At 41.9% G+C, this 25,962-nt stretch overlaps 1 protein-coding gene across 1 annotated transcript in view; it reads left to right on the top strand.

The window, feature by feature from the left end:
- The window catches only part of cdh7a (cadherin 7a), a 90,342-nt gene that overhangs the window by 17,808 nt on the left and 46,572 nt on the right, over positions 1–25,962 (top strand). The window contains exon 3 of the mRNA XM_035142856.2: positions 18,432–18,726. Coding sequence (XP_034998747.1) covers positions 18,432–18,726 — 295 coding nt within the window. The remainder of the gene's footprint in view (positions 1–18,431; positions 18,727–25,962) is intronic.

The following is a 25,962-nucleotide window of genomic DNA, read 5'->3' as shown; positions in this document are numbered from 1 at the left end:
CGGAGGGCTCGCACCCTCCAGCTAGTGGTCGGTCACGTCGAGCAGTTTGTACAGTGTGAAACAAAAAGGTGCAAGACAGATTGTTTTCTATCTATTCGGGCCAAATCTCGCTCTATTTCAGACCATTATTTCCCTGCCAGCGGATATCGCTTGACACAGCTGAAAACTCAGTTAATTTTAGTGGCTCCAGAGAAGTTTGAGAGGGTGTTTGTGAAGATATCTTGTTCTTGGAACCCGGCCCATTCATTTTCTATGGAGGAGATGAGTTCATAGGCTGACAGTGGTAAATTAAGCCGAGGGGCTAAGGCTATGCAAAGACTATGGGATGATTCAGAGATGGATTGGGCTATGATCTAAGGTTGTTATTGAATTTGGCTCCTGAATGAAGAATGGAGTCAGGAGAGTGATTTGCTCTTTTTCTTGGTGCGAGACTAAATATATTCACGACTGCGGGGATTGTGTACACATCAAAAGTCTTCCCTCCCAAAGGCCCTCTCATGTTGGGGTTTAATAAGGTATTTTATTGTTTGAAGTGGTACTGCTTGTTTGAGTTGTTTATAATCCCTTTGGATCCAAGCAGAATAGTTGAGTTAGTAGTGTAAAAAAAAGAGAGATGCCATTACCCTTTCTCTTTATGCTCTTTCTTGCCGGGAACCAGGCTTCAGTTCCATTTTCTGCACCAGGTGGGCTTTCTGAAATGTCTTTTTTCTCAAACAAAACAGGAAGGCTTGAGTCACAAGGTTAAGAACTCTTGTGAAATACTTCAATACCAGCGGAGGACAATGCGCATGTGAGCAGGTTCAGGTCTGCAGGCACTTCACACAGAGTGGAATGTAAATTGAACGGTGGAACAAGGTAGAGTTCCTTTCTTTCACGAGAGAGTCCGCGGAGGTCAACGTAATCAAGTCGTGAAACTCGGATCATACGACTGCAGTACTCGAACGTCTCGTTGTCGAGTGCTCGTTCCGCTGGATAGAATCAATACAACCAGTTTTCTCTTGTCCTTATGTGATGTCCAGACAATATGGAGAGAAGATGTTCTCAAGAAAAAAGAACAAGATGGAGTTTCCAGAGAATTGTTGTTGGCTCAAAAAAAAACAAGAATACAATTCGATTAGGCTGCGTAGTGTCATTAGAAGGTGACGGTAAAGGCTCAGTTATGATTGGCTGTAGTAAGCAACTAACCAAGAAGGCCGACTGCCAAATAACCTTGAAGAAGAAGAAAAGAGGGAGAGAGAGCAGAGGGCTTCAGGTTTATTCTTTTCAAATGGGCCTAGTTGTAATTATAGACGCCACAACAGCTTCTTCTTCTTCTTCCTCTTCCTCTTCCTCTTGCTCTTCATCTTATTGTTGTTCTTCCTTTTCTTCTTCTTTGTCGTCTTCGTCTCGTTGTTCTTGTTCTTCTTTGTGTTGTTGTTATTGAAGTTGTTCTTCTCCTCCTCCTCCTCCTCCTCCTCCTCCTCCTCCTCCTCCTCCTCCTCCTCCTCCTCCTCCTCCTCCTTGACAAACAGAGATCATGCATGTGAGTTAAACGTTTGTTACGTCAGCACTTATTTTGAAAAGTCTTTATCTCCCACTGCATCAACTCTTTTTAGAAAAAAGGCTAATAACACAACAAGTGGGTGTAAAACCTTTTTGTGTAATTGAGGAAGTTTATTTCGCTGCTTCCGTCGACCTTTGCTCATGCGATACTTCAAAATGCAAATAGAAATACGTTGCATATGTTGATGGGAACGATGTTATGGTCCAGGTCTCAAAGTGCAAATGCTTACGCCTGCAATGATAAATTCATTCACAAACAAATAATCTGCTAAAGAATCAGCATTTTCCATCCTCTCTCATATAAGTGCTTTACGTATTTTGCATACTAAACGTCTAATACAATATTCTGTTCAACACGTGTTGTAGTAAAACTAGTCTGCTCTTTTGAAATATACTGTCCTTCCTGAGAGACACTGATTTTTAGTGCGTGAATAACGAAAGGAAATTCGCCTCCCGAATTAGCACAGTAGGTTAAAGTTTGTTAATTTAATCACATCTGTCATGAGCCTGAAAATCACTATCTACCATCTCCACGGATATTAACACTGACAGGATTTAGCACAGAAATACTGCCCTTCAAATAAAAGTCGACGTGAGATTAAATTTACAGATTTATTTTTCTTTTCAAGACCTAAACTATAAATATTAACTGTCAAGAGAACTTCACGTGGACATAAATGAAATCAATGAACTAGAATGAAATGCACTGTCTTACTACAGTGTTGTGTTTACAGCGTCTCCGCCGACACGATGAAGACAGTGTCAGGTTTGAAGGAAAATCCGTGAGTGAAGAAGAGGAGGAGGACAAGGGCAGCTGAGATTAAATGGAAGAAGTCATTAACAGTACTTGCAAAGAACATTAATAATGGACGGGGGATAATGGACGATAGACACAGTGCCAGTGTATGCTTTACTTTGACCTCCACACTAAATGGCCGGCCTGTAAATGTGTTGGACAGTGACGTGCAAACATGTCGCACTTTTACCCTAATTCATTTGTATTAGTCAAACAGACGGAGGAGGTCATATAAATTATTAGGGACACAGTGATTTAGCAAAAGAAGCGCTTTGTCCTGGCTGTGTCCGGTGCTCAGACACCATGTCCTGTTCAGGCTGTTCTCTGTGGCCACAGAGTTTTATTATCTTGTGGGAATTTGGTCGCACTTATATTAACACACAAGTGAGCTGGCTCTCGTGCTGTGAGTTTGTCAGGTCGACTATAAACCAGGACCAAGCTTCTTTAGGTGTGAAAGAAAAATCTCTTACATATTTAATTTAATTTAGTTTAAGATGGTTTACTGAACAGGATTATATGGTTTAAACTTCAAGTAGTAATGTTACGAGTATAGAGTTGTAGTATTATTGGAAGAAATTCGTAGTTTGACAGGAATAATGTCTGTATATGATTGGAATAAAATTGTAATATGAGAATAAAGTAGTAGTATTATGAGAATAAAGTCCTAAAATTACGATACTAAAGAAGTTATATCTAAGTTATCAAAGATATCTTGAAGTATTGAGACTTTTCACATTAAATTGATGACGTCACTTTTTCTCATAATATTCTGCAATTATTCTCGAGACCTCCGAATTTATTTTTAATTAACATTAACAGGAAAAGAGCAGCAACCGATGTCCACACAGAATCATCACTTAGTCTGCTGGAGGTAAAAATATAAATATCTTTCCAGTTAGCGATGGGACGTTTGAATCCCCCTGTTTCCTGTGTGCAAGTCACGCAGCTCTGGTGTGATTCAGAGCCGCGGACCACAAGGAGTCGTGACATCCCCGCTTTGCCCAAACTTTAGCTGACTCTTCATCTCTTGGCCTCGGGGTCTCTTCAGCAGACGGTGGCACATACAGCGGATGTGTCATGCTCACCCTGCTGCTGTCTGTTGTACTTAGGGCAAAGGCACAGCGTCGGGGACAAACACATGGGTTTTCTCCACGAGCGGCAGACAAAATCAAAGTTGACTCCTTCTTGACAGTGAGATTCCCAAGTGTCATGTGAGCAGTCGATGGAGAACAGTGGCCCCTGATGCTGTATATTTACACACAGAGGAAACACATCTGCTGCAGGAAGATTCAGGGCGTCAGGGTTTCCTCGTCAGGGGAAACACGACATGATGGATAGATCTCACTCTGTCTCTCATAGACAAGGACAGTGGTTTGATTCAGTGACATTTTCTTAATGAATTTCTTGATTTCTATTTGTGTTTCTTTCATTTATAATTATTTATAATATATTGTTGGCTTAAATAACAAAATATCAAGCCTTACATTTCTTTGGCATAAGGGTTTGATAATGAAATCTTAGGAATCATATGGATGGATGGAGGAATAGATAGATAGATAGATAGATAGATAGATAGATAGATAGATAGATAGATAGATAGATAGATAGATAGATAGATAGATAGATAGATAGATAGATAGATAGATAGATAGATAGATAGATAGATAGATAGATAGATAGATAGATAGATAAAACACATGTATGTGTTTCGTTTTCAGCTTCCTCCATTTCAGTTAATTCCATGTTGTATATTGAAACTTTCAGAATAGTGGGATATGTATAATTACAACTTGGAAGTGGACAATTAGCCTAATTAACAGGTCAGAAACGTGTTACCATGATATTTCCCGACGTGACATGAACGCATCAACAGTCATCGCATTGCTTCTAGTGAAGTGGTCACACCCGCACGCCAACGTGTTCACGATTAGTGATTCATTCTCTAACGAAGAGGTAGTCGAGTGACGCGCTGAAGGACACCGTGTTAGCGTATCATCCCCGACAGATGTTTTTTAATCTTCCATTAGCACTTCTAATTGACAACTTCCTGAAAGTGTCTCGGTTCCATCTCCAGCCTTAAATCTCACCCTCTGTCCTTTTTTTTTTAGATTTACTGCACTGCTGATTTTCACATATCTGAGGGCGCCTGTGTCTCAGGTGATGTGACTGATATATTGTGCCATTAACACACCAGCGTCTGGCTTATCGGCCCAGGAGACGAGGGAAACTTGAGAGGCTCATCAGGAAACCTCTTCACGCTTTAGCTATGACTTTTACTAAAGGCCACTTTCAATAAATGTCAAGCTCCAAACATCGGTAAACAGTTTTAGCCCTGATCAAATTCCAGCGGGCCGGTATACACGGCGAGGTGCCGTATCTGCAGGATTACAAGGGTTCCACTTTGTAAATGGCACATTAAACAAATGGTGCATTTCCCACTGGTGACGGCAGTGTTTATTCCCACCGCTGAGGAGGTCTGCCCTTTCACTTCACGGCTCATCCGACCGCTGAACCCCCCCCCCTCGCCCCGTCCCCGTCGCTGATGTGGACTTTGTTTCGCTGTGGTTGCAGAGACCAGCTCGGGGAGGAAGGGGGAGCAGAAGACTCATAACTGATGAAATCTCTCTGTGGATCAAGCTTCCCCCGACACATCTCGTCTCCTCAAATTTTCCACCGAATTTAAAATGAAAACATTGCATCAGAATTATGAATGAGCACTTTTCTCCTCCTCCTCCCTTTGATGTGCACCTGAGATCCCACATCACAATAAAAGTCTTTTTTTCTTTCTCTTCCAAAACAGCTGGAAATACACTCACTTCATAATGTGTCTCATCCGATGTTACTGTTACAGTAGGATGTGGTATTGTATATTTACTATTGTAGTACAAGTCGTGGTTGTCGAGAATAATACGTCTCTTGCCATCAAATAAAGATCCAACAGGTTCAATATCAGATTAAAAAGTAAATAGTATGAAATACATTTGATCCGATTCTAAAAATACGTACAAAATACAGTATATTTGTAGAATAATCTGAAGGATTTGGTTAAATTTAATGAATCAGAAAATGCAATTATTATTAGTTTATTACAGGTCATTTCTATGTCAGTCAAAACAAATTATTATTATTATGTATTTGTTCTGTTGTTTTTATGCTGTGAAAGTGAATAATATTAGATTTTTATGCATTTATAATGTTGAGTATGTTTTAAAACTTGTCCCTGAAAGCACATTGAAATCCAGACTGGCTGGATTTCAATGTTTCGGCTTCATTAGAGAGCAGATATTTGAGAGCTGACAGTAAATGTCAGGAGACCGAAGGTAGATAACGTGCAATGACATTCCCCGGTCAGACACGGTGACAACATGGTGCTGCACCTGAAGGCCACATGGACCAGGACGTCCCCAAAGAAACAGTTTGGTCTGTTAAAAAGTGATAAATAGATAATAGATAATATCAGTCCCCTGTCCTGGAAAAGGTGGTGATTTATGGCGAAGATTTATAGGGTGGTTATCGTTCTCCTGATCCACATCTCCAATATTTGTATTGTTCATTGCCCTTGTCGGTCATCTTCATCCTCACATTGTAGGGGACTGGCGCCTGAGAACAGATTATTGATGCCACTGTCATCAGGCGGTCACCTCCGAGTGCTCCCAGCCATGAATACTCTTCACCGAACAGCTTTTTAATCAGAATAATGTGTGTCAGACACCGTGGAAACCTGTTCGCTGTGGAGAGTGCACGTGAAAACAAGAGGAAACAAACACAGGCAGCATGGTGCTTGTACTGTATGTGATTATTTTGCTGTTTGCAATTCCTTTTTTTTTTCACTCGATTAAACCCTTTGTCTGATTAAACTCACTCAGGACCATTTACAAAAATCTTTAACATGGCAGAGAGAAGAGAGATCAGATTTTTTAACAATGAACGGCAAATTAGAGGCAATAGAAATATGCAGAATTAGGCCGTAGAAGTTCGTGTTGGCAGCGTAACCGTGGACTTAAAGTCTCTCTTTCATGTTGTTACTGAGGGAAACTTCAAACCTGGCGATTTTCAGTCGAGTTCAGGTGCAGACAGGAACGTCTTTTTTTATTATTTCTCATTGGATTTAAGGACATTTAATCGTGATACAAAATATAATAGAAATAATGACGTCTGCAAATGTGAGTAAAAGTTAAATTGTGTCAAATTAACCAGATAAAAACTGTGTTTCAGATTTTATTGAGGAAAAAAGTAAGGGATCATAAATATTATTAAAATTCATCAGGAGGGGAACATGAATTTCTTTTTGAAATATCATGGAAGTCAATCCAGTACTTGGCAAGACTCATCCTCTGTGAATCATGAATGTATTCATCAAACGTTTTTGCCAATTCATCCAGTAGGTGATGAGATTTTTTTTGCATAATAAGTGAAAACTTTGACCTGCTGGTGGCGCTAAAGAAAAAGTCCGGAGAATAACTAAAATCATCAGGATTCTTGCACCGTGAATATCTGCAACACATTTCCAGAATAATGTGGATCCATCCTCTGCAGACAATGAATGTCTGAAGAACCTTTTCACATCAGCTGATGAGATATTTCAATCTGGACCGGGGGTCGAGTGGAATGACCAACATTTGCGATTCACAGAGTCATTCGCTGGAATGAGTGGACGTGTATTGGATGGATCTGTCATCCCCGCACAGATGAGCTCTGTGATTATTGCGGCGCTGTCCCGAAATCCCTTCCCACGCAGTTGCACACCACTTCACAGTTTAATTAACGTGGCTCTGACGACTCTCCGGAGTGCCGTGCGACCTCACATGCGATCTCCACAACCCCCGATCCACCTGCAGGGGTTTAAATGTCCGGGAACTCCCCGTGATGATCAGTCAAAAGAACTGATGACGCCCTTTAAGATGGCACGGAACACTAGAGCAGCAAATGCAAGCACGGAAAATATACAACATGATCCATATAACTGCAGTTATTTTAATTTTATCTGTAAAAGTGTCTCTGCAGTTTTTTTGCATCCAAAAAGCAGCTTTAAGGTGTTTCAACAAACTGCCAGGGCCTTTTTTTATGTGACAGCCAATGGGGAGCGGCTGCAAGAGATGGAAAGCAGCCACTTTGGAAGGGTCTTTCATCCCCGCTGGCAACGTGGGGAGCTTTTCTAAAGTTGTCGAATGTTTTAACTTTTTATGGGCGACCACACCGAGTGGACTGTGAACTGCTGTTTCTGTGAGCGGAGGAAGGAGTGTTATGGTTTTCACCTGACACAGTTGTCACATTACAGTAAGATCAAGGACGGGAAAAAACAAAGTGGAGGAGTTTAAAGTAGCTGCTGTGGCGCGGTGGCGCTGCGGTGGTTCTTTTGACTGTTCAACCCCTTTTGTGAGAAACCATTTCATCGTTTTTTACTATTTTATGATTGATAAAAAGTGGGTTTTTTTAAAGAGAGCCACAACAAAACAGGGTTAACCTTCCTCTGCCACATTCCTGAAGTGGAGGTGTCGTCCCTAAGCTCCAAAATAAAATTTTAATTCATGAAAAACTTCCATTAATATGAGAATGAATTGATTCATTTTGACCTGGGTGGAGAAATTTGAAATTTGATTAGATTTTTGCCTAATTGTAGTGTAGTGACTGTGCATAGAGGGAATAAGAGGGAGCTGGGTCTATAGAAACCTTCACTCTCTGGTTATAGATTTAATGTGGGATCACGACACGTCATAACATAAAAAAATGGATCAAATTCAGCCTGGAATAAATTATGATTTCCATCTTTATTACGTCACGAACATCGTAGGAACACCTTTGTCATTTTGTCTTTTATTTGGGTTAATTAAATTCATCTCTTTGCTCTGCTTCTCATATCCTGCAAATCTCAAACAAAACAGAATTTAAATTAGTTAAATATTTGCATTTTTACTTTATCGATGTTTGATTTACCAGTCAATTCACAGTTCTAATCACTGTCACATGTCACCAATTGATTATATGACTTTTCTAAAATGAGCTATTGCAAATTACAAGTTAAAAATTCTACAACCTTAACTCTACATGATACTCTAAATATTTATATCACTATAATCTACCTTCACATTGAATACATACTGATTCAAAACAATCCTGCTGGTTCTGAAGAACTATAATAACACAGTGATACAACCAGATGTGAAGCTGATAAATGGAAGCAGTCAAACGACTTAGAGTAACAGGTTTTGTAAGAAGGTGCTAATTTTACTGTGATATGAATTTTAAATTGAAACTATATGCAACAATGTTTTTATACTTTTACGTCCTTATCGTATTTTCCTTCACTTTAACCTTCAGATTATGAAAGACGACGTCTGGTATCGACACCTCATACGAAAACTTTGCTTCTCACAGTTCACGTGTTTTTTATTTAGATCCATCCTTCAATAGTCTGTCAGTTTAAACCTTTACTCACCTGCACATGAAAAACAAGGGTCCAACAACAACGGAATCAGATCTAAGGATCCTGTGTTTGTGACAACAGCACTTTGATTCCCTCCATATATTACTTTGAAAGAGACGCCTATTCCTGTCGGTTCATGGTTGTGTGTGTGTGATGAAGGCGGCAGGAAGCCAGACACACACAATACTTCTATCATCCTGAGGACTCTCATTGGTATAATGCATTCAGCCCCTAACCTTAACCATCACAACTGAGTGCCTGAAGGCGGATTCGTGCTTCTGCGTCAAAGCTTCGCCGTAGGTTCGTTCCTTTAACTCAATTGAAAAATGGCGGCGAGTCTGCCGGAGATGCGACGCTACCATGCCGACCAATCACAGCTCTTGTGCTTAAACCTGACTGTAACCCCAAACCCTAACAGCAAATCTCCCTCAACCAGCCCTTTGAAAAAGAGAAGACTGTCCAAAATGTACAAGACCAGAGAGACGGAGAGAGACACACAAAGCCACTGATGTGTGCAGCAGATCGACACGGAGGCAGAACAGGCAGCGCGGCCATAGACTGAAGGTCCGGTGCCACTCCGACATGTCTGTAATTAACATGTTTGTGTCGAGGGCCACTTCAGACGTCATTGTACTTCAATTAAAAGCTCTTAGGGCAGGAGATCACTTCAGATACTTCTCCTGGTGTGTGAGAGTGCAGCGTTTACATTGTTTTGTCAGGTTATACTGATAGACTTTAAATAGAGATGGACAGGAAAGAAATGTACAGAAATGAACAGACATCAGTGTGATAAGAACCACGTGAAACCTTTAAGAAGAGTGAATTTGATGTGTACTTTCTTGTGTCGTTCATGTGCCGTCTGCCGACATGGAGGAGGCAGGGCTTATGACCTATTCGGTTGTTATTTGGGGCTTCACTGGGGAGCTGTCATGTCGTCCATCTCTATATACAGTCCGTGGTACAACACTAAAGCATTCTTATTGGTGTGGCTGCGGCTGTTCCAGCATCCAGAAATTGAGGAGTGATACCTTTTTCTCATTTTGCCCTTTTTGTATGTCAGCCGTCTTTCAGTGGATCAACAGCCATTAATCATTCATCAAAAACACTGTCAGTTACTTCCTCTAAAAACTCAGCTGTGGTTCGGAACTGGAGCCGCTGGTTTTTTCTTTGGCTCTGTAACTTTGAGCAGCACAACACACACAGGCTGCCCCGTGGTTTCCTGTCAGGTCTGTCAGAGCCTCTTATGCACTGCAGGCTGCCGCTGGGTTTCTGGCTTAAAATGAACTCAGGCCAGTGCATGAACATGGTAACTTATACCTGCATTCATATTAGTTTATGATATAATGTGACAAACTTGACAGAAAATATAGAAATCCCTGTTTCTCCAATCGTGATGTATATATCATTTTTATTGACATAATAGTTTCTACCTGTTATTAAAGAGCCAATATCTCTTTGCTGTTATGATTCAACAGTTGCCGATATGAGCTCCCACAGCCTGACAGAAGAATTGTAGAGAAGACAGTCAGAAATCTGAAATAACAAAAACATTCCTGATATTGATTGAAAGCTGATTCTCTCATGTGAACAACCGCAACGTTAAAGAGGAAGAAGTGAAAATCTGCTGAAATCTGACGCTTATATTTTCTTATTTATCCCCCCAAAAAACTGTCTAACTGCAATCACACATCTCTTAAATCTATCAAACTGCTTTTTGGACTCGATATTTATCACCTAATTCTGGCTTCAGAACAGAATTCCGTCTTTGGGTTTTCAATAAAAACAACGTGTTGCTCCTGTTGCTGGTTAAAATAGATTTAACGTGAGCTTATATTTCAACCGCTGTCACTGCCAATGTGGCTGTGAACCGTGCTCACTATTTCTAACACTTTACCTTCACTTCAACGGCTTTTATTTCTGACACTTAAACTGACAACTCTCCACAGGGCCTGAGCTCTAACTAAAAAAAAACTAAAAAATTCAAATATTCCTACATCTCACATGATTTTTGCTGCTTTTACTTCTTACGACCGGCTGACGCCTCGACTGCTTTCACTGCATAAACATCCACCGACGCCTCGACTCGTTGAAGCGCTCCAGATGTAACTTGCAGCTCTCGTATGTTCACATGCAAAGAATTTGTATTATTACACGAATAGTTCAAATTAACAGATGATTAATGCTAGGACTGTAGTACAGTGAGAGACAGAGGGATGGATACTGAAATCCAGGGCTAAATTATTAAAGATGATAGTATTGATCAACTCTGACTCTCTAGAGAAAGTATATTTCCTACTTATTAGTTCTACATAAAGTTCACTAACTCGCTTTCTGATTAAAACGTTCATTTATGATGTATATTTGGTTTTCCCAATAGAGAGGAAAGAGTTCTCTCTCTCTCTTTCTCTCTGAGCCTGTGTGCGAGGGATGGGTGCAGCTCTGTCGCTCACACTGCAGCATCGTGCAGCTCACACACACACACACACACACACACACACACACACACACACACACACACACACACACACACACACACACACACACACACACACACACACACACTCTCTCTCTCTCTCAGACCCTGCCTGTAGTGACAATGGCAGAGAGAACTAAATGTCCTAAAGTTTGGTGACACTTCACGAGAGTCGATGCTGACAAGTGTAACAAGTCTTTTGCATCTCGGGACGGAAACACGCGAACACTCTGTCGAAACATTTAGAGAGAGTCCGTCTCACACGGGCAGAGACAGGCCCGGTTTTCAACTGCTCCTAGTTCATCTGTCATTCTTCCAGGTCTGTTATCAGCCTGCAGCCGCCACAGAAGAAACTACAAACATGGCTTCATGATAAAAAAAAGAATCATTAGCCTGACGATTGAATATGAAACGTCAGGAGCATCATTCAGATTATTCATGTGGAAGCTGCAAAGTGAAATCAAATTAGATGCTGTTAAAATGTTAATTTATTTTACATTTCATTGCTTACATTATATTCTATATTCATAATTTGTTGGAGACTGTTTATATTCAATACATATGAGAAAACAAAGCGATGTTAACTCTGACAAATTAACAGTAAATGGGTGATAACAGTACCATTAAAGTACTAGATCTTTAACCAGTATCAGTGAGAGTAGCAGTAATGGTAAAATCTTCATGATACTCATCCCTAGTAACACAAGGAACTTAGAAAAGTATCTTGCACCAAACATGAGCGAGTCAGAGCTTTTCCAAAAAAGGCAAAACTTGTGTCAGACCTGGATCTCTGAACAATGGAATAAGGTCACATAGTCTATTGAGTCCTTTGTTTCTCTGCCGTCACGTGCACCCACAGGGACATGTGCACCGGTTCCCCGGGGAAACCATGGCACCAGGAAGCACTGAGGGGAGAAAGAAAAAGCTCGTGGAGGGAGTTTGATGTTCTGCAGGGGAGACCCCAGGGGGTCCAGGCATTTATGTGGACATCAAATTTTGTCGCGGGTAATAATTCCCGATCGAGCGACGGTGGGATTTGCAGCGGCTCCACCTCGCAACTGACAGGACTTAAAGGATCTGCTGCTAATGTCCTGGTGCCAGATACCACAGGTCACACGCAGAGGTCGGGCAGAGTCCAAGCCTCGGTGGGTCGAGCAGTTTTTACCTTGACTCGTCGGTGTATGTCTTAATACCTGATTAAGTGTTGTCTCATACACTCAACCTGTCGTGGCATTAATCCAAACAAATACCATGATCTCATGCCACGTCCAGTGCTTTGTGTGTTTGTGCTCATACTGTATTTGTGCATAATTTATGTGTGATTGGACACTAATGAAAATCTGTGAAGCGCCAAATGCTTTACAAGCGATAAAATCTGAACATAATTCAAAATATACAAAAATACACAAATGCAGAACGTAAAGAGCAAACGAGACGATAGAGGAAATAAAGAGTGAATGTAATAATATATAGAAAACATGTCAAACGTGTGAGAATCGAACGTCATTTATGGAACTTGTGGCGAACGGGGATAAAACTGTGTGTGTACAGATCCCATGCATCTGCACACCGCTGCGTAATAGCGGCCGGTTTCTCCATGGTGATTGCTAATTCCCCACCTCCCAGCTTGAAATGAAAGAGGAGAGGCTGATGCCACTGAGCCGCTCTCAGAGCACAGCACCATGGCTACTCACCAGAACATGGCCGAGTGAATAGATGAAAAGCTGAGCGTGCCGGCAGCCGATGTCAGTGACAGCTGCACCGAAGCCCCCGTCTGCATTTTTAGCTCTTTTTTTTTTTTTGCAGAATGACCCGTCTTTGCTCCCCCTGCCCGCCTCCTTTATTTGAGCTTCACGTACGTGTTATTTAATGAGTCTGAGCTCCCTGCTGACTTTACATATGGCGCACATTAACCGTCCCATAATAACCTTCATTTACTGGCAGCTTTATGATTTCAGTGGGAATCATAAATTCACTGTAGTCTCTGATTTACACCTTCAGAAGGATTATTATGAGCAGGTTCATTGCAGGTAGGGAAAAGACTGGCGGTCCGAATCGATTCAACAAAAACAAAGAGCCTCCACACTTTTTAAATTTTAATTAAACAACGTTTCAGGTCCTTTCGTGGGTGGTTCTCTTTTAACCAGGAAAAAAAACTAAAATGTCTGTGTGCAGGCTCTTCTTTGTTTTGGTTTTTGTTGAACAGGTTCATCGTAGGTTACATCAATTTATCCGCGTGAAAGCATTTGCATTTTCTTCTTGAATTGTTCGTGCTGCACCACTTTGCCGGTACTGACCCTGTTCAGCTCCGCCGCTGCAGCTCCTCTGTGAACCATCTTGAGGGCGATTGTTGATTGAGGGCTCTTGAGCAGCGGCTGTGTTAGTGTACTCCGGCATCTCGGATTGCTGAAAGGTTGCCTGTAGGTATTAACGTTTGTATCCAGTCTGCATTGTGCACGGTCCATTGAATAGAAGAAATTTGAGAGAGAGAGAGAGACGCGTATACAAGAAGTAAAATGTGTGTTTTGGGGGGTTTCAGCCTTGTTATTGAAATGTGTTTGTTGTTTTATTTCAGGCCTCTGCGCTTCCTCTGAGTTGTACACAGCCGAGGCAAATGGGCGTAAAACGGGAACAAAAAACGAATTTCACACCATCCAGCACGGGTTTTCATGTCGAGCACAATGGTGAAAAAATGAAAATTCAAAAGCCAGAAGTACCTGAACACATTGTGCAGTAGTCGTGGTGACGGGACGAGAATGCATCAGTGGGTTGTTATGGGCTCTTTTATGCTTTTCACCCGTCTCTCTTGCTGCAAAGTAAACAAGCCGGCACCCAGCTAACAGGCGGCCCCCCCGGAGAACTGTCTGCACACAAAGTGACGATAAGTGTCAGCGCTGATTTCACAAGGTGAAATCCCCCCCCCACACCACACACACACACACACACCTTTACAGTCCCTGTGAGCGCTGTGTAGCGAGGTGCCGCACGCTGCGTTATGCTCACCTTAAGGGGAGCGGGGGGGAAAGAATTACTGACTATTTACATATTTGCAAGGGAAGCAAACTGTGGTGTTCGGCAATAAGTAATAAGAGTTGAAACTGGGAAATCACCTGGAAAAATGAGCAGTGACAGTTTTAAAATAGCTTAGATTAATGAGAGAGAGAGAGAAAACTATTTGACCAGGGTGTATTTTTAATCCCTGCCAAGCTATGCATATTTTATGTGGCGCTCAGTGTTGATGAGATATAGCGATAGAATATCTGAAGCCGCTTTACGCACTGCTGTGTGTCCTCCTGCAGGAGAGGGGGAAATGGAGCAAACCAAACAGTTCACTGAAAAGACCACATAGTGTGCCTGGCCCTTGACCCGCATTGCATGCTCTGTGGCCCCGTCAGCTTTGTCCTCCTTGTCCGTGGCATTTACCGGAAACAAACCGCCACGGATGGCTTCCCCGTGATTAAATGTTGACTCTCTCCACGGCTGACAATTCACCTCGAGTCGGCTCCTGACAGCAGGAGATGGTGAATAAACATGGCGAGCCCCATAAGAGGGGTGGCATATGCACGCCGGGGCTTCAGGACACAACCGGTGCAATCATCGTGGTTCTAACGTGGCATCCATCAGCCGGCTGATAGATTCCATTAATAAAAGAGCTTTGTTGTTGTTGTATCCTCTGTTCACTGTGTCCTCCTTCGGTTCTACCAATAAAATATTGACCTAATCATCCTCCACCCCCCTGCAGCGTGGACTCGGAACCTGAAATACCATTGTTATTTATCCCGTAATGAGATGTTGACATTTACAGATAAATTGAAGGAAGAGATTCAACAATAATCCTGCCTGACTACAAGGTTTTATAAAAAGAAAAAAACAGAAACGCTGTTCATTGCTCTGCAAAACAAACAAACAAGAGGGGACAGCACTTAATTGAAAAGCAGTGTAAACAATGTGCACAGGAAAAATCTAATCATGATTGAAAAATACTTTGAATACCGTCAATATTCTCGTGGCACAAAGCAATTCTGCACAGTGCCACACATTTACTGTACTTTCTGTCCTCGTAAGCGCCGGCTCAGCCGTGGTCAGGAAGTTAAAAATCATGAAGCGTCAAAGAGGTTCCTGGCAAACCGTCAGCTGACTCTGGAACGCAGGGGGCCGACCTTTGCCGTGACGGTTTTCATCAGCAGTAGTTAGCCGCTGAACTGAATTGGGCATCATGCAACGGCAGGAATACGGCAAAGAACTCCTGAACCCAAATTACATGCTGTTCATGAGAAGGACCTGTGTGCAGACTGGATCCAAGCCTCAGCCGTCTCCCCGGCAGAGGTTAGCCGTAGTTTAAAAAAGTGCCACTCTCCGGTGTCACTCAGAGTTCAGCCACAGAGCCTCGGGCTCCTTTAGGATACAGAGACCATTGTAGAGGAGTGTGGTTTTTGTCAGGCTCCTGGAACATGGAGTTTTCCTCAGAGTTTTCCATCCAGTTTGCATGTTTGTCGTTAACAAAGGTTTATCTTACTGTTTTCGAAGGGCTGCTGTTCCTGGAGCCATCAAAACCGATGCAATCGCTGTCTTCGTCTCTGTAGCTCTCATCATTTGGGACAGAAGTATATTCTATGTGAAACATTTCCTAGTGCAGCTCTGAGTCTGAATCTAAATCCCACCTGTGATACTCTGCAAAATCATTTTTGCCACGTTTTAAAAGCTTTGCCATTAAACCTTTGGCAAAATGTGGATGATAAAAGTTTGATGAGGATTCATTTTTACGTTTGCTTTCTTAGTGAAATATGTCTGAGCAGCAGTCAGGTGAAATACAGGTCAGTTAGGAGAGTTATCATTGTTTTAACGCTCTCTAGAGCCGGTATTTATTTGGTCGGTTCCGGGCTCCTGTAGAAACATGATGGTGAAACATGGCCGACTGCCTGGACAAGGACAAGCTCCCGATGTATAAATAATAGTCTGATTCTAACATAATGAACAGTTTCAGGCGATTATTCACTAATGAAAACATAATTATATATTAAATTCAGTTTCTCCACTAAATCCTTGACTCTAGTCATTAAATCACTGGATCACCCCTCTAACTTTGCCATGTTTGCACTGTGATCATCGGTGTTTGATTCGTTGTGGAAACCATTTGTCGCAGAGCAGGAGAAGCATCTGGCTCTGAAGGGACCGGCAGGTGGAACCATCTTAATATCACTGGTTTGCAGCTGAGAAGATTCGAAACATTTGGTAAATTGAGATCGTTATGGAAGTAAAGACGTCACGGCTCCATTATGCTGAACTTTTTCACACCAAATATTGAGAATCATGGGAGAAGAAATCTCCACTAAAAGCTTCCTCTGCATGCTTCGCCTTTAATTGAGGTGTTCTGTCATGTTGGAGGTGAGGAGAGAAGTACGCACTCTGCTAAACGCTGACGGTTAGAAAACGGCCCGTCTGTCCATTTTTTTAAATAGCCAACGACGACCTTCCTCTGAGACGTACGACGGTTTCAGTATTCACTTTCATGTTCAACACATTGAAGAGACTGATGGCCATCAGACAGCTTTGACTCCAAAAAGGATCAGTCAAGGTTGGTTACTTGTCGTGGTGGTTTTAATGCTCCGGGAAGCTTTGGAGTTTTTTCAAGGATTGTTTCCTCGCAGTCGTACTTTGAACAGGGGTCTTAAAGTCCTCTTTACACTCGTGACTCGTTTCCTCTGAGATTAAACCTGTCATAAACACTGGGTTGTTGTAGTGACTTCACAGACTCGCTGATAAAAATGCATCTTGTCTGACTTCCGTGTCGACCTGTATGCGTTTCTATGGATCATTGGAACAACGTCTATTAATATTTTTCGCCTAAAAACCTGACATTCATAGCGGTAACCCACATTCTTTGAATCTGGAAAACATTTGCTTTGACGATGTGAACTCATGTCCCACCAGTTTTAGAGAGAGATGATATATTTGGGCATCAAATAAAAGGCACTGATCTGACAGCACGGCTCCTGGAACACGATCTCAACTCGCGCTATTGATCCTGCGCAAACCTACAGAACACATCGCTGCAATCGGATAGTGGATAAACTCCACTTTCCCACTTGGCTTCTAATAGCAACCGGAGAGAACAGTAGAAAAATAATTGAGCTTTAATAAACAGACGTCATGTAATAGTGTGTGTGTCATTGAGTAACATTACACGTCAACTGCTTTTACACCAAAGGGCAGAAAATGGATGAAAGGAAGTGCAGCGTGGAACACTGAGCCCTCACTCACTCAGTGCTTCAGAAGAACTGGTTTGAATACTGGGTTCTTCGCCACAACACCTGACACCAGTATCATTCAAGCAAAGAGGTACATAAAGTCCCGGGTCCCGGCGCTGGGTCAGACGTACAGTATATCCTCCCAGTGCAGCTTTATGACGCACTCTTTCCGCGCTCTGCAGTAAAACGTTGGCAAAAAAAAATGTAAATTATGAATGTTTCCCGCGGACTCGTTTTACCTTGACATTAATAATTATGTATTTCTGGCCAGAAAAAAATGTGCAATAACATTCATCATTGTTTTTATTGATCCAAACACATTTTTTCTAACAGCTCCTTTATTTATTTTTAATGTGAGACAAGCTAGTTATTACTGTGGGTTTTTTTAAAGGGGGAGGAAATGGTTGGTTTGATCATTTTTAATGGCCAGTGCCTTAGTTAACAAATCACTGAGGCATTACACTAAGTGGCAGCATTTCACTTCGTTCCATTATTTGTTGCCAAATGCAAATCATGATGGGAATCGGTTACAGAATTCATTCGTGTCATTCGTGCACAAACGCTCTGATCTTTTGATCCAGCTCCGATGTTTGTCTAATACACACGATGTGTGTTTGCTTGTGTTGTTTTATGCATTTGGTGTAAATATTAAATATTTTACGCAGCATTTACATATTTTAGTAGCATTTAATGAGTTATTTATGTATTGTATTTAATAAGATAAGCGACATGATACATATTGCTGTGAAATTATTAATCTTTAAATTGGTGATGTGAATTAGCACAACCTTTCTAAATATATTCAGACTAAATATAAAAAGATAGGCACCATAACTGACCCCCAAAAGTGAAGCCATAGCATCTTGATCGCCCCCTGGTGGCTGGCTCCAGCTCTAATAGAGGATTTACTTTCCACCTTAATGCTGATGTTGTCTTTTCTTCCAACAGCTGCACTCGGATGTGGACAAAGGAGACAGCAAAGTGAAGTACGTGTTATCCGGCGAGGGAGCCGCCTCCATCTTCACCATCGACGAGAACACGGGAGACATCCATGCCACAAAGCGGCTCGATCGGGAGGCCCAGGCCTACTACACCCTCCAAGCTCAGGCTGTGGATCGAATCACTAATATACCCGTGGAACCGAGGTCTGAATTCGTGGTCAAGGTCCAGGACATCAACGACAACGAGCCGAAGTTCCTGGATGGACCGTACTTGGCAGGAGTACCTGAGATGTCACCCTTAGGTAGGTCTCCACATTCGTCTCAAATATAATCGCTTTTATTTCACATGCTCTCCTCCCCTGCACTTTGTCCTTCTTTTCAGCTTCCTCTCATACTTCTAAATTACTACGTTTTCTTTGACTTGCCCTCGCTCCAACATCTGCATTTGATTATTTTCCACCTCGCTGAATTTGTCTTCATCTCATTCGGTCTTTAGGTCATAGTCTAGGACGTTGGCTTTGTCAGACTGAGTACGTGCTAAATTAAGTGAAGCTCCTTGTCCATGAGCTCAACATCCATTGAGGTTGGACTTTCTCTTTGCCAAACTATTATCTATTCAGGTTGATTGATGTCTTTGTGCCTCAGCGATATGCTGATAAATAAGACTGCGGACGTCTCCCACCTTGAGGCCTTTGACCTTTTGAATACCTAAGATTTACGTTTTTAAAAAGCCTGATGATAAACAAGGATTGAGCTGCAAAGATGCCACTTTGAACTTTAAACAAAAAGAAAGGCAAATTCAGAACACTTAGAAATTCAAAGCACTTCAGGAAAAAAAATATTGTGAGTGAAAAGCTTAAAAACACAGAATGGAAGAAATCAAAGAAATTTTGTATTAAATGTTGACAACTCTCAAGTCTTCTGGAGTTACAGGCAGTGAAGTTGCTTCACCCCCACTGCCTCACATCTAGTGACGAGCAGACGAGGGGATGATAAGGCTGAAATATCCGGAAATCAGGAATTTATTTGGCTCTCAAAACATGAAGCAGGTTGTAAACATTAACGAGTCATTCATCAAGTTCAGTTATTAATTTGATTTATATAAAATGTAGACTTAACGATAACTGAAATGACTCACTTATGTGTATTCATATTTAGCAATAAGACATTTTTTTATCTGCCTGTTTTTACCGTAGCTCGTTAATTTTGTGAAACTGCGTTGGAAAGACTAAAGAAGGTTGTTTATCCTTTAAACTGTGCGATTGATTGATTAGTGTTTTATTCAAAGAAAGTCAAATGAGACTGAGGTACAGTTGCACTTTTAGCTAATTGCCACTTTCAGCTAATTGCCAAGTTTGGAAACTTATCGGTGAACACAACGTGCAGAGGCTAAAAGCTTTTGCAGGAATTTGGTCATAAGTATTAAAAAAATACAATTTCCCTCAGATATTTACGTCAAATTTACAAACATCAACCTTGTGGTGGCGATACAGTAAAGGTCCATTCGTCCTCTGAAGATTAGGTAAAGAATTGCACTGCAGTCCATCGAGTTCTACACATGTTTCCGTTACAGAAACCAGCAGCTTCTATGTTTTCTGTTGCCTTGTTAGCATTTATTACAGCAGATGTGTCTTTTATCCGTCTGTTTTAAATGCACTCCCGGAGGAGGACATCATATCCGACATATTTAAAAGCCTGCGTGGTCAAGATTTCCTCCAAGGTTTTGAACATGACATGCCGGAGCTCAGAATGTGAGCAAATGCAAATGAGCGACAACAACATCCCGAGGCCTTTCAACTTAGCAGGTGTGTTAGTAGCGCAGCTGCAGTGAGAAAGAGTGACCTCCATGTTGATAAGCCACGGTCTATGTGCACTTTACGTGATGCACACCCCAACACGCCACACAGACCGTTTCATCAGCACAACTTTGAAAACACAGAGGTAAAAATTCCACATTTTGGCCAACGTGAAATGGGAGGTGCCGAGCATGAAGTGCTTTGAATCTGCTGTTTCATGGTGGTGTTAGTCAGCCAGACGACTCGGTGTATTGTAATGGGAAGTCTGATGCATCTGAATTTACATATTTATCACCTCACATATGCCAGCGCAGTCCTCTAGGCTTAGAAGTGTTGATGAATGATGCATGTTTAAAAACTGAGTCAAGCAAACTTAGGGTCTGATTCAGCCTCGAAGGCCACGGGCATTCTTCCCACAAATTGGGCTCAGAGTTCATGCTCGCCACCACGTACACGTACCTGCCTGCTGAAGATGGCTCTGAAAAATGTCTGACACCGACACATACATTTCTATCCATCCATTATCTTGCCACTCCTCGGTGGCAGCAGAGGGAGCGGAGCAGCACAGACATACTTAACTTCCTCCAGCTTCTCTTAGGGGTTTCCGACGGCGCTTCAAGACGTGCTGGGAACTGTGGTCTAATCACAACTGAGCCGAGACTAATGGGATGGAGACAGAAATGAACTTGCACAGAAAAGGATTGATATGGTCTTCTCAATGGATTTATAAAAAAATAAAAAAATACAAGCATAAAGTTTGAGATCACGTCAAACCCGGAGCTGTTTGTGAACAATGAATCTCAGTTGTTTCCTCTTGGGTGCTTCAGGATATTGATTACTTCTCAAGACCTCCTCAGGTGTTGAATTCTCATAGAGAAAACACAGAGGCTCCTTGCATCCTTGCATCATCTGAGAGAATATTTCAAATATGCGATACAGATCCTCTACACAAACAAATATTAATATACGAGGCGGTGCGATCTGCAATCTCTGCAGTGTGTATAATAATTAATTATCAGAATTGGGGCCGAGCAACCAATTCCCTCAGGAAAGATTTTCTTCTCAAAGTTAGTCAAGTTAATTACACGATCTGCCAATCTTTATCAAAAATATGCCAGAGAAGGTACAACAGGCATGAGAGAATGTCTGTAAAGAGTAAATTATGAATATATATATGTATCTACACATGATATTGTTGCACCAGTCTATAGGGTAAACTGCAATGATAGTTTTTGGTCTTTTGAGTAAATCTATGATGCCTCCACATCCTCCAGTATTCATAAAAATGCTTTTACATATGTCAATGTCAGCGTTATCTAAAAGAGATTGAAAGGCTGGCTGTTGATGTGGTAACCAGGGAAACGTGGATATACAAGGAATATAAAGCAATAACTGATGCCTGTGGCCTCTCTGAAGCACTGGAAGCAACAGCCTTTGATAAAATATCCTCTTTTTCAGCTCCGACAGACTTTATAGTATCACATCCAGCAGATATGGAGTAACCTTTCTTTCGGACGGGGTCTGTCAGGCCACTTGACGTGAGGATGTCCACTCTCACTTCCTCTCTCCGTGTAGATCTGTCGTGGTCCCCGCTACCTCCTGAGGGAAATAACGTTCTCTAGCTGCTAAATGCTGCGCTGTGTCCACCATCCAGTTGTCTAACTTTGTGTGTCGGCTCAAATCAGCCGCCCACTGCAGTTGGACATGACACAATGGGAACTGTGAGAGTGAAGCGACACCCAAAACAATGCGGCTGTGGAAACTCTTCTAGAGCTCAACACCTTCTGAATCTGCTTCGGGAAGACTTAGGAAGGTTTATACTTTAAATTGTGCGATGGAATGATTAGTAATTTATATAGGAAAGACTTCAGCCATGGTTTGTAGCTAAGTGAGGATGAGGTACATTGATTGTATATAAAGATGGACGACATCTTGACTTCCTCTCACAATCCAGAAATGAAGCAGAAATATCCTGGATACGAAAGCTGCCATCTTGTGGATTTGGAGCCAGAGTCTGGCTAAACACTTGCACATATCAGTGTGATAAACCTAAAATGACAGAAACCATTTTTTAGATATATTTATTGGACTTTGACATTTTAGTTTGGTTTTCCAGTGCATGTTCACCATCTTAGTTCAGAATGTTAGCATGCTAATGTTTCCTCATTAGCAGTAAACACAAAGTTCAGGCTCTGACGTGTTTTGCAGGAATTTGGTCAGAATCACCGAGCTCTGGATCTGAATGCATTGTTTTCAATATGTATTCAAAGGGGCCGTTTTTAAGATGAAGCCGGGAGGTTGTTGCTCTTTAAATCTGCAATAACGTGTTGTTTTTTGGCCACTTTGTGTGTCAGCGGGAATCAGCCGCAGCTGGAAATGACACAATGAGCTGCGAGAGTGAAGCGAACCCGTAAAGAGACCCACAACAATGGGGCCATAAAAGCTCTCATGGAGCCGAGGGGCGCTGCGGCGTCAGGTGACAATTCTCTGTGGGTTAATTACTTTGTGTGACCCCCTTTTCACATATAGAGTGTGTGATCGATTTTTTAATTTATAATTTCTTTTATTACAGCTGGTTAGGTTTGCATCACTGTATGTACGACCATACATACACACACAGAGCTAAAAGACCTAACTCAAACATGCGAGGTACCATGACATTTAGTGAAAAACAAAGGTGTTTGTGGCTCTTTTAGAAGCTTCAAAGTCAAAATGAACATTTCAGCAGGCGTACAGGGGGAGTGGGAGTCGTTCCAAGGGAAGCAGTGCTTTGCTTACAACACAGGCGCGGAGATCTCTGAAGGATTACACAGCCGACTGTCAGCGGGGGGTACAGAGCTCAGGCTTAAGGAACCAGAGGATTAGAGTACAAGGGCTTGGAGTCTCGTGTCCAACCCGAGATAAGACAGCGAGTGGGTACAGAGGAGGATGCGTTCACACCACGAGCGCCGAGACGCAGGGTCACCCTCACCGCTTTATTTACTCCGCCAGCTCGGTGAAGGTCTTCATCACAAGTTGTGAGAACAACAGTGGGATAATGCATCGCCTCTCTTTGTAAATATCTGCTCAAAGCAATTATCAGTGCCGTAAAGAACAGGGAAGGGCCGAGCACCTCTTGTCCTCAATAATTCCTTTATAGATGTCTTTAAATCATTAATGGTCACAGCCCTGCTCGGCTGATGAATGGCTTCAATTTAGAGAAAATCATGAATTTAATTAATTAAAGTAATTAGAGACGGTGCTCGTCCATACACACGCAGACCTTATGGCCCGAGGATCTCTGAGGGCTTTTGTCTTAATCACGGCGGGGATGTCAAATAAAAGACAGGAGGGCTTGAGGACAGTTGGAGGTGTGACAATCGCGAGCCTTGGCTCAGTCCCGCTGCACAGCGACGGGCCAAAGGAGCAGTTTGAGGGCTCATTACAAGCAGAGAGAATGTAATGTCAACCCAAGGCCACAGCTCTTGAATTTACTACACACCAGTCCTATAGCCAGCTGTCATTGTTCCTGCCTAATTCATGAGAGCGGAGATCAAGGATACTCTTTCATTCTCGAGAAATTAAAGGTGCTCTGGATTAAGGGAAATTGCTCTAAGTTAGCGTCTGTGTTAAAGGTCCAGTGTGTAAGATTTAGGTGAAAGGGATTTATAGGCAGAAAATGACTATGAAATAACCCTTGTGATGTTTTCACCGGTGTGTTTTTATCTAAATTGTAGAAATTGTTGTTTTCTTTACCCTAGTATTTAATTACTTTATATTTTCAGGGACAAGTCCTCTCTATAGAGGCAGCCATGTTTTTTACAGTCGTCCAAACTGGACAAACTAAACATCTTTTGAGTTTTCATGACAACTGAAGGCTTCCACAGGTTCTCATGTTTGGAAGGAGAGGGTGAGGTGATGGGTATTCGGCTGCAACATGCAACTTCACCTCTAGATGTCACTAAATTCTACACACCGAACCTTTAAGTTAAATCTACTTGACACCGTGGGATATAAATATAGACATAACATATATCTTTATACACTTTATTAGGAACACTTGATCAATGTCATGTGAACAAATACAACAGCTCTTGCACATCTCGCTTAGTTTTTGGTGAAAGTTGGTTTTCTCGAAGACTAAATTATATTAAGAGTTGTTTCTAATTTTCTCTCGTCCCTGTAAAAAAATCTAAAAATGTTGTTGAAATTGGTGGAACAGGTGTATTTTGCAATGTTATCACATATGTAGAATACAGCAGGAAATTTCAAAGTGTAGTTATTAATTTTTGCTTTGTAGTTGCAAATGAATGTGAATTGAACTGAAGTGAATAATTCCTGCTTATCTGAAACAGCCGGTGTGAATGTGCATGAATAGAATCAACTTAATCAACGTTCCCTTGGTCGCACACCTCCGGAGAGGCCCAACACTCACTCAAATTACACACACACACATAGATATCAGTCTAAATGTCTTTTTTTTTTATCACAATCTATGATTTTATCTTGAAAATGGTAAAAGAAATGTCCGATCTCACCATGTTTGTGATTTAAAAACTCCTGGATTTGCCCCTTTGTCCGGATCTATGCCAAAATTGCGTAATCCTGCTGACAAACAAACCAACGTATAAATGTAACGTACATGATTTGGTTTCAAACTTGCACCTTCAAACTACAGGGATTTTGAGTCGATTAAAGCCCCCCCCCCGATAATCCAAGGAGAAATCTTGACTAGAGCCTTGGTCTGTACTGATGTTCTGCCTCTGTTTAGATTGTTGCTTCTTTTTGGCCCCAGGTTTAGAGAAATGCTGGATTGTCCTGATCCCAGCTGTAGTCACATGAAAAGATTGTTGCATTTCCACCTGCTGAAGAAGAAGGAGCCCTTCATTTGGAAACACATCCGGTTTGTATTAATGCGGGCCCCATTCCTCAAAACAATCACACTTGCATTGTGAGTGCTCACTCAGAAAGGCCTATTGGGCCTGACAGTCAGATGCAGCCTTGATACGCGAGTGGCTGAAGAATACCTGTCTCCCATTCAGATTAAGCACGCCACATTTATTTTCATTACTGGCAGATGACAGTTGCTCACCCAGGATACAGAACTGATTAGGAAACCTGTTTTGTACACAGCTGCCGGGGGATGAAAAAAATGCGGAGATCTGATCCATCACGTCAATGAGGACGGACAAACATCGAAGGGACGCCGACAGGGAAAATTGAGAAGCAGATGACAGCCTCGCGGAGCAGAAAGAATCTATTCAAATTTCAGATTGTTCATCAGTTTTTCCTCCTGACATCCGGCCCCCCCCCCCAGCTGGCATTACCTTTCATACACTCACATTATTGTTAGAACTGGGTGTTCGTGGGACCTGTGGGGAAAAGCTGCAAAATAAACCTTTCCCCAGTCCGGGTCCATATTGAATGTTAATTTACAGCCTCGTCCACTGCGCCTCGTGTGAAGTGATTTTAACTATCAACCTGTAGTGGAGATTTAGACTTTGCCCGAGTTCCCTCTCACACACTCCTCCTTTGACCTTGGCGTTTTAAACTACCTGTAATATAACCTGTCATGAGTAAGAGGTGACGATATAATCTAGGTGTCCTTCCACAACCGGCTCGGTGATAACTTCTCCAGCTTCACCGCCGTTTTTTATTTATTTTGCATTATATTGTTCACATCCAGGGCCAGAGACTGTTAATTCTGCTTTACGGCCATGAATGGAAGACTTTAATCTTCAATATCCGTGATCACTTCATTCT

This window comes from Hippoglossus stenolepis, chromosome 19, assembly GCF_022539355.2.
Source record: "Hippoglossus stenolepis isolate QCI-W04-F060 chromosome 19, HSTE1.2, whole genome shotgun sequence".
NCBI lineage: Eukaryota > Metazoa > Chordata > Actinopteri > Pleuronectiformes > Pleuronectidae > Hippoglossus > Hippoglossus stenolepis.
This window is presented reverse-complemented; position numbering and strand designations above follow the sequence as displayed.